This window comes from Heterodontus francisci, chromosome 2 (assembly GCF_036365525.1).
Source record: "Heterodontus francisci isolate sHetFra1 chromosome 2, sHetFra1.hap1, whole genome shotgun sequence".
In the NCBI taxonomy this organism is placed as follows: Eukaryota; Metazoa; Chordata; class Chondrichthyes; order Heterodontiformes; family Heterodontidae; genus Heterodontus; species Heterodontus francisci.
The window spans coordinates 153,470,006-153,484,837 of record NC_090372.1 but is presented as its reverse complement, the minus strand read 5'-3'; the positions used below and the strand labels follow the sequence as shown (position 1 = coordinate 153,484,837).

Sequence of the window (14,832 nt, the reverse complement as noted above, 5' to 3'; positions counted from 1 at the left end):
CTGTGCTAAAGCAAATACATAATATATATATATATAGAGAGAGAGAGAGCAATGCAACAATTTGCTCTTTACCTGTTTTGCCTGAACTGGGTTTTTATTTCATAACATTACTATCATGTTAAATTCAGCTGGTTCTCTTAGTCTTGAGCTAATAGGGATGAAACCAGACTGGTTGCCATGGTAATCTGAAGTAGTACTTAGCTACCTCAAGAGGGAGTCACTTTTAACCCATACCAGCATTAAAGCTGCTGTTTATACTGGTTTCTGTAGCTTTGAAATAATGGAAGGATCCCGGGAAGTCAGTCTGTTGAAATGGTCAGAAATTAAAAGGCGCAATACACTATCAACCAAGGTTGGGGGTAGGGGGAAGAGGGTCTAATTATCAGCTTAAGAGCCAATTATTTTCTGGGTTAATCAAACATTGAGAGATATGTTATTTTCTCACAGTTCTAAGGGTTGGCCCAACAAAGATCCCTTGGTGATTTACAGCTTAACAGACTGAGCCCTTGACCACAGAGACTTAAGGCAGAACACAGAGGAGATTCTCTGTCTCTGTCTCTTCTCCCTCTCCCATATATAAAATGAGCTGTGAGGTTAGCAGAAAGTTGCTTGCATTTTAAAGGTGTGAATCAGCAGGCTTTGGAATAGCTTAGATTGAAAGTCAGCCTATGTCTAAGGTGTTAAGTAAGTTTGCATCTTTGTTAAGAGCATTGGAAATTGGCTGATTTCACTGTGAGAATTGTATTCCATTTGTTCAGGTACCTAAACAAAAGAAACATATAGCACTGCTGATGCAGGCATCAATGCTAGAGGAAGCAAGTAGGATGCTCACAAGTAGCCTAGGCCTACTGGAATGCTGCTTTCAGACTTAACCTTTCTGCCCCAATCCAGAGAAGACTGCGTGTCGCTGTGCTGAACAATAATGCCACTGGGAAAGAACTCAACGTTTCCTTTTATGGAAGGCGATTTACCCATGAGCCCTACCCAAAATACCTGGGTGTCATCCTGGACAGGACTCTCACCTATCGACCTCATCTCATCAACAATGGCCAAAAAGTAAACTCCATGGAGAAACTGATCTGGAAACTCTCTGGAACATTATTGGGGAGAATAGCCAGCACACTTCACACTACAATAGTGAGTGGCCCTTGTCTACGGAGTCAGTAGTATAGTGATAGTGTTACTGGACTAGTGATTCAGATGCCTGGACAAATACTTTGGGGACGCAAGTTCAAATTTCACTACGGAATAAAAAGTTATAAAAACTCATCTGTCTGGTTCACTGATGTCCTTCAGGGAAGGAAATCTGCTGTCCTTGCCTGGCCTGGCCGACAGGTGACTCCAGACCCATAGCAATGTAGTCGACTCTTATGTGCCCTCTGAAATGGCCTAGCAAGCCACTCAGTCATATTAAACCTCTACAGAAAAGTTAAATAAGAATAAAACTGAAGGACCACCCGGCATTGACCTAGGCACCGGAAACAGCAAAGGAACACCTTACCCAGTCGACCCTGTAAAGTCCTCCTCACTAACATCTGGGAGAGCTGTGCCACAGACCAGTCAAGCAACAGCCTGATATAGTCATACTCACTGAACCATACTTTACAGCCAATGTCCCAGACACCTCTATCACCATCCCTGGGGGTGTCCTGTCCCACTGTTGGGACAGATCCACCACACGTGGTGGCACAGTGGTATACAGTTGGGAGGGTGTGACCCTGGAACTCCTCTTGACCCCCATGAAGTCTCATGGAATCAGGTCAAACAAGGCCAAGGAAAATTCCTGCTGATTGCCAACTGCAGCCCTCCCTCAGCTGATGAATCAGTACTCCTCCATGTTGAACACCACTTGGAAGAAGCACAGAGGGTAGCAAGGGAGCAGAATGTACTCTGGGTGAGGGACTTCACTGTCCACCACCAAGAGTGGCTGAGTCCTGAAGAACCTATCTGCCAGACTGGGCCTGTGGCAGGTGGTGAGAGAACCACCAAGAGGGGAAAACCTACTTCACCTCATCCTCACCAATCACCTGTTGCAGATGCATCTGTCCATGGAATCTGTTGTGCCACCCAAGCTCCATCCTTCTGCACCCTGGACCAGATCCTTAACGAAGACATTACAAAGTTGACAGACAACAAGAGCACATGGCATCTCACAGTGAATCCCTCTAAAACCATATCGGGTGTATTTCACCTTCACAATTCCAGTGACAAAAAAAAAAATTGTGTATCTACATGGATGGTCAGAGATTAAAGCATGATTCCAACCCAACATATTTGGGAATGACTCTGGATAGGACTTTGTCCTTCTGCGAGCATCTGAAAAAAACAGTAGCAATGGTCAAAATCAGAAACAACCTATTAACCAAACTTGTTGGTTCTACGTGGGGCGCTGCTGCCACAACACTCCGGATCTCACCACTTGCCCTACATACTCAGCAGCAGAGTACTGTGCACCTGTCTGGCATAGGTCATCACACACACATCTTGTTGATACTCAATTGAATGCAACAATGCACATCATAACTGGAACCCTCCACTCAACATCCCTCCCCTGGCTTCCTGTCCTTGCAAACATCACTCCCCCACAGATCCACCGACTGATGAAAACTCGCAAGCTGGTTGAAACCATCTGTGCTGCACCTCACTTACCACTCCATAATGACATGTTCAATCCAACTACTGCCTGCCTTCCTTCGGCACCCCATATAGGGCAACCTTCCTGAGCAAGATCTACCAGCAGACATCATTTGGATCAAGGAATGGGAAACATGGGAAGTCTCTAACAAGTTCCTTGTGACAAACACTATATGTCAAATGGCAGGCTTTGAACATTCATGGAGAGAGTGGTCCTTGCTAAACAGGTTCAGGAAAAGCCAGGGCCCCAACACAGCCAACCTCCACCACTGGGGCCTCAGTATAAACCCTTTACGCATTTGTGAAGAGACACAAACAATGCTGCACATTACCGAGATGTCAGATTACAGATGTGATCACAGATGTCAATCCGCAGATAATTCGACTCACTCCACGTGGCATCCCCTCTACAGGGACTAATCACCTTAGAGTCAGCAAATGAGGAGGCTTGGCTCCAGGGATTTGCATTCGCTAAATAATAAAACAAATAATAGTATTGGTCGGGGTGACCACCGCACAGTCCTTGTGGAGACTCGTGAAATAATAAAATAAATAATTGTATTGGTAGGAGTGACCACCACGCAGTCCTTGTGGAGACAAAATCTCAGTGTGTTGTGTGGTACTACACCATGTTAAATGGGATAGAATCAGAACAGAATTAGCAGCTCAAAACTGGGCATCCAAGGGGTGCTGTGGGCCAACAGTAGCAGCAGCAGAATTGTATTCAACCTCAATCTGTAAACTCATGGCTCGACAGATTCCTTACTCTCCCATTGCCATCAAGCCAGGAGATCAATCCTGGTTCAATGATGAGTCTAGGAGAGCAAGACAGGAGCAGCACCAGGTGTACCTAAAAATGAGGTGCCAAGCTGCTGAAGCGAAAACACAGAACTATGTGCATGCTAAACAGTGGAAAGAGAATGCTATAGACAGAGCTAAGTGATCCCACAACCAATAGATCAGATCAAATTTCTGCAGTCCTGCCATTTCCAGACGTGAATGGTGGTGGACAATTAAACAACTAACTGGAAGAGGAAGCTCCACGAACATCCCCATCCTCAATGATTGCGGAGCCCAGCACATCAGTGCAAAAGACAAGGCTGAAGCATTTGCAAACATCTTCAGCTAGAAGATCAGGAAGATCCTCCTCCTGAGGTCCCCAGTATCACAGATGTCAGTCCTCAGACAATTCAACTCACTCCACGTGACATTAAGCAATGGCTGAAGGCACCAGAAAGAACAAAGGCGATTGGCCCTGACAACATCCTGGTTGTAGCACTGAAGACTTGCACTCCAGAACTAGATGCGCCCCTAGTCCTCAGAGTAGTGTCCTAGGCCCAACCATCTTCAGCTGCTTCATCAATGACCTTCCCTGCAACATAAGGTCAGACGTGGGTATGTTCGCTGATGACTGTACAATGTGCAGTACCACCTGCAACTCCTCAGATACTGAAGCAGTCCGTACCGGCTTGCAGCAAGACCTAAACAACATTCAGGCTTGGGCTGATAAGTGGCAAGTAATATTCGCGTCACACAAGTGCCAGGCAATGGCCATCTCCTTACCTGGTCTGGCCTACATGTGACTCCAGATCCACAGCAATGTGGTTGACTCTTACATGCCCTCAAAATGGCCTAGCAAGCCACTCAGTTCAAGGGCAATTAGGGATGGGCAATAAATGCTGGCCTGGCCTGCGATGCCCACATCCCATGATAGAATAAAAAAAAAGGAACAGGTCAGGAGTGTGATGGAACACTCTTCACTTGCCTGGACGAATGCAGCTCCAACAACACTCCGGAAGCTTGACACTATCCAGGACAAAGCAGTCTGCTTGATCCGCACCCCATCCACCAACTTGAACATTCATTCCCTCCACTATCATTGCACAATGGCAGCAGTATGTACCATCTACAAGATGCACTGCAGCAACTCACCAATGCTCCTTCGACAGCACCTTCCAAACCAGTGACCTCTACCATCTGGAAGGACAAGGGCAGCAGACACACGGCAACAGCACCACCTGCAATTTCACCTCCAAGTCACACACCATCCTGACTTGGATCTATATCACCATTCCTTCACAGTCGCTGGGTCAAAATCCTGGAATTCTACCCCCCCCCCCACCCCACGACTAACTGCACTGTGGGTATACCGATGCCACAAGGACTGCAGTGGTTCAAGAAGACGGCTCGCCACTACCTTCTCAAAGGCAATTAGGGATGGGCAACAGATGTCAGCAATACTCACATCCCGTGAATGGATAAATAAAAAGCCAGAACACTTTGCAATGCAAAGTGTCCCTAGTCTACTGTGCTGCAGAGTTCTCTTTACCTCATGGTCCTGTAACAGCCATATAAAGACCCTGGATGTGCAGCTAAATGTTACAATGGGGATGGCGTCTGGGATGTTTAAGTCCACTGCAACTAAGTGGCTCCCAGTGCTGTCCCACAATATCCTGCCTGCCATTTGCCACAACAACATCGTGCTCTGTAAGTCATGAGCAACACCAGCTCTCCCATTCATTTAAAACGTAAAACTTAAAAAACCCACCAAGAAAGCGCTTAGTATCAGATCAGCCCTTCTGGGAAACAGCAGCTGGTATCAACCCACTATGCAGATGAATGGAATCGCGAGATACATGCAGCATAAAGGACAGGCACCTCATCACTTACCCAAGAGCAGAGGTCCCTGGCTTTGACCTCCCTCAAAGACAGCGGACAGTGCTCAACCAAATACACTCAGGGCATGCACAATGTGGCCACCCTCTACACAAGTGGAAGATGAGGGACGACATAAAGTGGGTTTGTAGCCATGAGTGTCAGACTATGGAACACATCACATTAACGTGCCCACTAAGATTTGTTGCGGGAGACACCTCATTTCTCCACTAAAATAAAAGCAAAATACTGCAGATTCTGGAAATCTGAAATAAAAACAAAAAGTGCTGGAAAATACTCAGCAGGTCTGGCAGCATCTGTGGAGAGAGAACTGGCAAGGTCACAGGCCTGAAATGTTAACTTTGCTTCTCTCTCCACAGATGCTGCCAGATCTGCTGAGTATTTTCCAGCACTTTTTGTTTTTATTACCTCATTTCTCCACTTGGCACCTCAGGAGGCCATCGAATGGATAGACATCCCATTATAAGCTTTTCCCATCATATGAAAGCAATAGTAACAAAATAAACCAGTTTGTTGGCTTGAAATTGTGTCTTAGGGATGAACTAATTGAGGTGCTAAAGATGATTAAAAGATTTATTCGGGTATATAGAGATAAACTATTTCTAAACTATTTCCTCTGGTGGAGAAGTCCAGAACAATGGGTCATAACCTTAAAATTAGAGCTAGGCCTTTCAAGGGTGATGTCTAGAAGCACTTCTTCATACAAAGACTAGTCAAAATCTGGAACAATCTCCCCCAAAAGGTGCTGAGGCTAGGTCAATTGAAAATTTCAAATCTGACATAGATAACTTTTTGTTAGGCAAGTGTATTAAGAGTTTCAGATCCAAGGCAGGTAGATGGAGTTAAGATACAGCTGCAACTAATTGAATTGCAGAAAAGGCTCGAGAGATTATAGCCTATTCCTGTTGATATGTTCCTCTTTTTGATAGACACTTTTCAGTATGCTTTCCCTGAAAAGAGAAGAATGCATATAATGGCAGGTGTAATATTTCAGTAGTTGGTCTACAGATCGAGGGTTTCATTTGGTCATCTCATTGTTTAATGAGATATTTTCTTATAAAGGGTACAGGAGATGTAGGATCCCTTACAGGAGTGATGCTGAACCTTAGAGGATAACTAACTAACATCCAAAATTTGTGACCACATTTTTAATAAATATTTATTGCCTTTGTAAAAGACAAATCAGTTTGTTGATTTATGAGTAAGTGCAAGAATCCTTATACAGCTCAAGGACATTCTCATGTGACAAACTCACCTCCACGGTCCATTTGGCTGGAACATAGCTCTGACATTCCAGGCTGATCCAAAGAGATTGAAAGTTTTGGAGAAGCAGTCATTGTATATGAGACCAGTGTAGATTGAGAAGAGTCCCATTAGCAGAACAATGTAACGCCCATGACACAAAATGCTTAGAATCTAAACAAGGTAAGATTATTTCAATCTAATTAATGTGATGCAAAAAATGAAATGATTCAGTGCACTATTATAAATGTTAATAGATTTATTATACTTTTTTATAAAACAAAGTTATTTTAAAATATTGTAATTTCCTATGAATTAATATATTTCAGACCACTTTAATCAAGATTTAACAAGTGTTCATCAATTAATCATTTGAGAAATGTGAAATTAAAATTAATTACTAATGAAAAATCTAAACATTTTAGGTTCTGACTTCAGATAACAGTGTGATAGGTGAACATAGAACATAGGACATAGAACAGTACAGCACAGTACAGGCCCTTCGGCCCACGATGTTGTGCCAAACCTTTAACCTACTCTAGGATCAAACTACCTACATACCCTTCATACTACTATCATCCATGTACCTATCCAAGAGTCGCTTAAATGTCCCTAATGTGTCTGCTTCTACTACCACCGCTGGCAGTGCATTCCACGCACCCACCACTCTCTGTGGAAAGAACCTATCTCTGACATCGCCCCGAAACCTTCCTCCAATCACCTTAAAATTATGCCCCCTGGTGATAGCCCTTTCCACCCTGGGAAAAAGTCTCTGGCTATCCACTCTATCTATGCCTCTCATCATCTTGTACCCCTCTATCAAGTCACCTCTCATCCTTCTTCGCTCCAATGAGAAAAGCCCTAGCTCCCTCAGCCTTTCTTCGTAAGACATGCCCTCCAGTCCAGGCAGCATCCTGGTAAATCTCCTCTGCACCCTCTCTAAAGCTTCCACATCCTTCCTATAATGAAGCGACCAGAACTGAACACAATATTCCAAGTGTGGTCTAACCAGGGCTTTATAGAGCTGCAGCATAACCTCGCGGCTCTTAAACTCAATGCCCCTGTTAATGAAAGCCAACACACCATATGCTTTCTTAACAACCCTATCAACTTGGGTGGAAACTTTGAGCGATCTATGGATCTGGACCCCAAGATCCCTCTGTTCCTCCACACTACCAAGAATCCTGTCTTTAAGCCTGTATTCTGCATTCAAATTCGACCTTCCAAAATGAATCACTTCACACTTTTCCAGGTTGAACTCCATCTGCCACTTCTCAGCCCAGGTCTGCATCCTGTCAATGTCCCGTGGCAACCTACAACAGCCTTCCACACTATCCACAACTCCAGCAACCTTCGTGTCATCGGCAAACTTGCTAAACCAGCCTTCCACTTCCTCATCCAAGTCATTTATAAAAATCATGAAGAGGTGGATGTTGGTTATTCTTTTGTGTAGCCTTCCTTTTATTTTATCATTTGCCTGGATGATTTTTGGTGAAAGAAAACACTTACCTCATTATTCATCTTTATGTTTCTATGGTGTTTTTCATACAAGATCATCCCCAGAGCCATTATTGCCATGATTAGTCCATGTCCACAATCACCAAACATGATGGCGAAAACGAAAGGAAATGTGATGATGCTGTAAGGGGCTTCATGGGGACAAAAGAACAACTTCAGTACATAAGCATTGTTAATCAGAACTATTTGAAGAGTGATTTTTGAGGTCTGTCTAAAGAGAAAAAATTATTTATATAGCATATTTTCCATCCTCAGGATATCCTAAAGTGCCATCAATTACTTTGGAAGAGTAGTCACTTGCTTTGTAGGCAAAAATGGCAGCAAATTGTCACAAAGTAATGAGATGAATGACCAGTTCATCTGTTTTTGGTGGTGTTGGTTCAGAAGTAAATGGTGGACAAGGCAACTTCTCTGCTCTTCTTCAAATGGTGCCATGGGATCTTTTACATCCACCTGAGAGAGCAGATGGAACCTCAGTTTCAAGAAGACACAACCAAGAATATAATAATCATTCAGTGACTGCCCATGTGCTCAGATTCTGGAGTGGGGCAGGCAACCACGACCTTCTGACTTAACTAATACAACATAATCAGATGATATCTGCCAGACATGCTGTTTGTGGTATTTTCATAAAGCTAATACCATCAGTAAAATTTACAAACCTAGAAATTACTGTTGTTAGGTGAATGACATTCCTTTGCCCACAATTTAATTATGCCACTAATCTGCTTATGGTTTAATGTCTCTGTTAAAATAGCAGAAAAAGTAATGTTGTACCAGCTCATTAAGTATTTGTCAACTAATATCAGCAATTGTAATATCTAGGCTACAGAACCTGTAATCTTATATTTATCAGAGGAGATTGTTGTAAAAAAAACCTGTAACACATTGCATTTATATAGTACCTTTAACCAAAACAATGTCCCAAGTTGCTTCACTGATAATTGCAAGGAAAACAGATGCTGAGCTAGTAAGGAAGATGTTATAAGAGTGATCAAAGGTTTGTCTAAAGAGATGGTGAGGATTAGGAAAGGAATTCAAAAGAGCACAGCTCTGGTGGCCAAAGGCTGTGGTGAGGCGAAAGAATTGTAGATGAATAAAGAGCTAGAATCAAGGTAATGAAGTGTTTGGCGGGTGCTATAGGGGGATAAATTTCTCATTGTGCCTATTTTCTGGGTGGAAAACAAGGGCATAAAGGACTAATTTTGTGACGCAAAGTCCTGTGTCTGAAGGTTACCTGAAAAACCTTTGACCGAAGATTGGGTCGGGTGACGTTCAGACTTCCCTGCTGACTGCCTAAAACAGGCAGTAGGCCCCTGAAATATGTTAGTAAGGGTTTTTACATTTCGGCCTTGGCTGTTTGGTTGCACTCATGTCTCTGAGACAGAAGCTTTGACTCAAGTCCTGAGCACATAATCGAGGCAGACATTTACACAAGAACAGAAGGACACAAGAAATAGGAGCAGGACTAGACTATATGGCCATCGAGCCTGCTCCACCATTCAATATGATTATGGCTGATCTTCGGCTTCAACTCCACTTTCCCACCTGCTCGCTATATCCCTTGATTCCCTCAGAGACCAAAAATCTATCTATCCCAGCCTTAAATGTATTCAACGATGGAGCATCCCTTGAGTGAAGTAATTTCTCCTCATCTCAGTCCTAAAAGATTGGCCCCTCATCCTGAGACTGTGCCCTCATGTTTTAGATTACCCGACCAGCGGAAACAATCGCTCAGTGTTTACCCTATCCAGCCCCTTCAGAATCTTGTATGTTTAAATGAAATTGCCCCCCATTCTTCTAAACTCCAGAGAATATAGGCCCAATTTACTCAGCGTCTCATCATAGGACAACCCCCTCGTCCCAGGGACCAATTTAGTGATCCTTTGCTGTATCGCCTCCAATGTACGTATATCCTCCTCAAATGTGGAGACCAAAACTGCACATAATATTCCAGATGTGGTCTCACCAAAACCCTGTACAACTGTAGCAATACTTCTTTATTTATGTACTCCAATCCTTTTGCAATAAAGGCCAACATTCCATTTGCCTTCCTAATTGCTGGCTGTACCTGCATGCTAACTTTCTGCGTTCCTTGGAGAAGCACACCCAAGTCGCTTTGAACATCATACTTTTAAAAAATATTCTGCTTTTCTGTTCTTATGACCAAAGTGAATAACTTCACACTTCCCTGCATTACATTCCATCTGCCATCTTACTGCCACTCACTTAACCTGTCTATATCTCTTTGCAGTCTCTCTGTGTCCTCCCCACAGCTTACCTTTCCACCTATCTTTGTATCATCAGCAAACCAAGATACATTACTCTCTGTCTCTTCATCAAAGTCATTAATATAGATTGTAGATAGCTGAGGCCCCAGCATGGATCCTTGCGGCACTCCATTATTCATTGCCTGTCAACTTGAAAATGCCCCATTTATGCCCTCTTTGTTTCCTGTCTATTAACCAATCCTCTATCCATGCTAATGTATTACCCCCAACTCCATGAGCCTCTATCTTGCCTATTACCCTTTTGTTTGGCACCTTATCAAATGCCTTTTGGAAATCCAGGTATACTATATCTACTGGTTCTCCTTTATCTACCCTACTGGTTACATCCTCAAAAAACTGTAATAAATTTGTCTAAATGGTGAGAGATTGCAGAGCTCTGAGATGCAGAGGGATCTGAGTGTCCTAGTGCCTGAATCACAAAAGGTTAGTATGCAGGTACAGCATGTAATTAGGAAAACTAATAGAATATTATTGTTTATTGCGAGGGGAATTGAATACAAAAGTTATGCTTCAGCTATACAGGGCATTGGTGAGACCATATCTGGAGTACTGTGTACAGCACTAGTCTCCTTATTTAAGGAAGGATGTAAACGCCTTGGAGGTAGTACAGAGAAGGTTTACTAGACTAATACCTGGAATGGGCAGGCTGTCTTACGAGGAAAGATTGGACAGACTAGGCTTGTATCCGCTGGAATTTAGAAGAGTAAGAGGCAACTTGATTGAAACATAAGATCCTGAGAGATCTTGACAGGGTGGAGGTGGAAAGGATGTTTCCCTTTGTGGGAAAATCTAGAACTAGGGGTCACTGTTTAAAAATAAGGGGTCACCCATTTAAGACAGAGATGAGGAGAATTTTTTTCTCTCAGAGGGTCGTGAGTTTTTGGAATTCTTTTCCTCAAAAGGTGGTGGAAGCAGAGTCTTTGAATATTTTTAAGGCAGAGGTAGATAAATTCTTGATGAGCAAGGGGGTGAAAGGTTATCGGAGGTAGGTAAAAATGTGGAGTAATCAGTTCAGCCATGAACTTATTGAATGGCAGAGCAGGCTCGAAGGGCCGAGTGGCCTATTCCTGCTCCTAATTCGTATTTTCGTATGTTCGTCTGTTCGTACGCATGTTCGTATGTCAAACAGGATTTCCCATTAATAAAACCATGTTGACTTGTTCTAATCATACTGTGCTTTTCTAAGTGCATTGTTAAGACTTCCTTAATAATAGGTTCAAGCATTTTCCCAATGACTGATGTTAGGCTAACTGACCTGTAGTTCACTGTTTTCTCTCTCCCTCCTTTCTTGAAAAGCAGTGTAACATTTTCCAACTTCCAATCTGATGGGACCGTTCCCAAATCTAAGGAAGTTTGGAAAATCATAGCTAGCGCATTCACTATCGCAGCAGCTATCTCTTTTAGAACCCTAGGATGTAGGCCATTAGGCTATGGGGATTTGTTGGATTTTAGGACCTTACGTTTCTCCAATACTTTTTTGCTGCTGATATTAATTTCCTTAATTGCCTCACTCTTTTTAGCCCCAAGATTACGGTCTCTTTTCGGTATGAAACTACTATTGTGAAGACTGAGGACAGACACGAAATATTTGTTCAATGCCTGTGCCATTTCTGCATTCCCCATGATAATTTCTCCTGTCTCTGCTTCTAAGGGAGCAACATTTACATTAGCGACTCTTTTTATATACCTATAATAGCACTTACAAATTTGCTTTTTATATTTCTGACTAGTTTACCGTCTTATTCTATTTTTTCCTTTTTTAACAACTTTTTGGTGGCCTTTTGCTGGTTTCTAAAACACTCCCAATCCTTAGACTTGCTACTCTTTTTTGCAGCATTGTCTCTCTTGGCATTTCTTCATGGACGAAGATTTTGGGAAGGTTGTACTCACCGGTTGCAGGCCTGCTGGTGGCTAGTCAGGCCTTTCCGTAACTGACAAATTCTCCCACAGCAGGTGCAAGTGAAGGTGTAGTCGCTGCTGGGGACAATTGGATTTATCCTGCTCCTCCTTTTTTCTTTCATGCTGGTTCTTCACTCAGTCTCGAAGGTGTCTGTAGTGCTCCCGATGTAGCATCTCCAGGCATCATGATCCATGGCCTGCGCTTCCCACTGGCGATGGTCAATGTGGCACACAGAGAGGGACTTCTTCAGGGAGTCCTTGAAACGTTTGCATGAGGCCCCTCTGTTCCTTTTACCGATGGTCAGCTCTCCAAACCACACGACCTTGGGCAGGCGACTGTCGTCCATCTGGGCAACATGACCCACCCAACGCAGTTGGCTTTGCAGGAGGATGGCTTCCATGCTGGTGATGTTGGCTGTTTCCAGGACTTCAATGTTTGTGATGCGGTCCTGCCAGCGGATCTTGAGGATGCTGCGGAGGCAGCGCTGATGGAAGCGCTCTAGAAGCATACATGACGGCGGTATAGGACCCATGATTCAACACCATACAGAAGGGTGTTGAGGACTATGGCTTTGTAAACTTTGAGTTTGGTCTGTGCTCTGAGGCTGTGGTTGCTCCACACTTGTTTGTAGAGTCTGTTGAATGTACTGTTTGCTTTTTAAAGCCTATTGTCCACTTTCTTGTCTATGGTGGCATCAAACGAGATGACGCTTCCCAAATAGGTAAATTGCATGATGGCATTCAGCTCGGTTCCCCCGATGACAATGCTTGGTGGTCTATATTGTTCTTGGGGTGCAGGCTGATGTAGGACTTCAGTTTTCTTTAAACTGATTTTTAGTCTGAAAAGTTGTGCTGTCTCGGAAAAACGTGTTGTTATACGTTGCAGGTCTGACTGACTGTGGGCCAGGAGAGCGCGGTCATCTGCAACAATGACTGCAGCACTGTAAGCCTCTTCTTTTAATCTAATACTATCCTTAACTTCCTGAGTGAGACATGGATGGGTCTTTCTCGCTGAGTTTTGTTTTTCAATGGAATGTATTTTTATTGAATATTTTGAATTGTTTCTTTAAAGGCTTTCTACTGTTCATTTACCACCATACCTTTTAATCTATTTACCCAATTTACCTTTGCCAGTTCTCCCCTCATACCTATGTAATTGGCTTTAAGTTTAAGATTCTTCTTTGTGATTGGAGTATATCACTTTCAAACTTAACACGGAATGCAATGGTATTATGATCACTATTTCTCAGTGGATCTTTTACTATAACATTAATCCTGCTTCAATACACAATACTAGATCTAAGACAGCTTTTTCCCTTGTCAGTTCCACAATGTATTGTTCCAAGAAACTGTCCCAAAAACATACTACAAACTCATCTTCTAGACCACTCTTATCAATTTCATTGCCGCAGTCTATATGAAGATTAAAGTTACAAGCTCCAATAATTTCTTTTCATGCTCTGTCCAATGGTGTAGCTACTGTTAGGGGGCCAATAAACTGTTCCCACAGTGTTGTCTGATTCTTGCTATTCCTAATTTCCACTCATACTGATTCTACTTCATGATCTTCTGAGGACAGATCCTTTCTCACTAATGTCCTTATGTAATCCCTTACTATCAGGACTACCCCACCTCCTTTGTCATTCTGTCTGTCTTTCCGAAATATTCTGTATTTATTTCCCAACCATGATCACCTTGTAGCCATGTCCCTGTAAGTGCAGTACTGGGGGAAACCTGCACAGTTGGAGGCACTATTATAAATACAAGCTCTTCCCTCTTTCTTTAATTCCTGTTTATGGACCTTTCCAAAGAAATTTGTCAGTGTTGATTGGAGCTGATGCCTGGCCTGCTTCACCCAGTTTCTTGGATTGTAATACAGCCAAACCAGTGGTCCTTAAAGGAACAACTTAATGCTTCCATCAAAAAGGTAAGGCAGTCTTAATAAACTTACCTTTATGTGAAGCTGGGGAAGCTAAGTGCTCCTCCCAGATCTACTGCACTATTGTGAGCCACTGCCAGCCTGTGCTAGCTCCCCTTGTATTGTCCTCCTTTCCTCTGGTCCAAATTGTTCCAGGGACAATCACCAAGCTGGCCTTTGGATGTAGGACAGGCACTGGCAGGGTTACAGGATCAAGGCGGCTAGATGGAGTTAAGATACAGATCAGTCATGTTCTAATTGAATGGCAGAACAGGTTCAAAGGATGAATGGTCTAGGCCTCTTCCTATGTTCCCATGTGTTGTGTTCACTTGAACCTGCTAACTCAGTGATGGTTGCTACTGAGGCAAGTTGACGTTTCAGTATTTCAGTCACCTTAATTATTTTTCTTCACATTTTTCCTGCTGACATTAGGATTTCCTGACCCGTAGAGGGGAATATTAACCCCCCAAAATGGGTGAGTTTTGGTTGGGTGGAACATAAAAATGTTACAAATCTCAAATCCAGACCCAACCCACCTTGAACCTGCCCACTTTCGGTTTTAATGGAGGTAAGAAGGGGGTGGGCAATCAGACAACGCATTCCCGTAGCTGGGGAAATTTCCCAGGGTGCGCTGGAATTAGGATTGGTTGCCCG

The 14,832-nt window shown here is 43.2% G+C and overlaps 1 protein-coding gene across 1 annotated transcript in view; it reads right to left on the bottom strand.

Annotated features, from left to right (window-relative positions):
• LOC137380815 (V-type proton ATPase 116 kDa subunit a 1-like) overlaps positions 1-14,832 on the bottom strand; it is a 162,266-nt gene that overhangs the window by 49,533 nt on the left and 97,901 nt on the right. Inside the window, exons 11-12 of the mRNA XM_068053200.1 lie at positions 8,062-8,201; positions 6,566-6,726 (exon numbers count right to left, since the gene is read on the bottom strand). Coding sequence (XP_067909301.1) covers positions 6,566-6,726; positions 8,062-8,201 — 301 coding nt within the window. The remainder of the gene's footprint in view (positions 1-6,565; positions 6,727-8,061; positions 8,202-14,832) is intronic.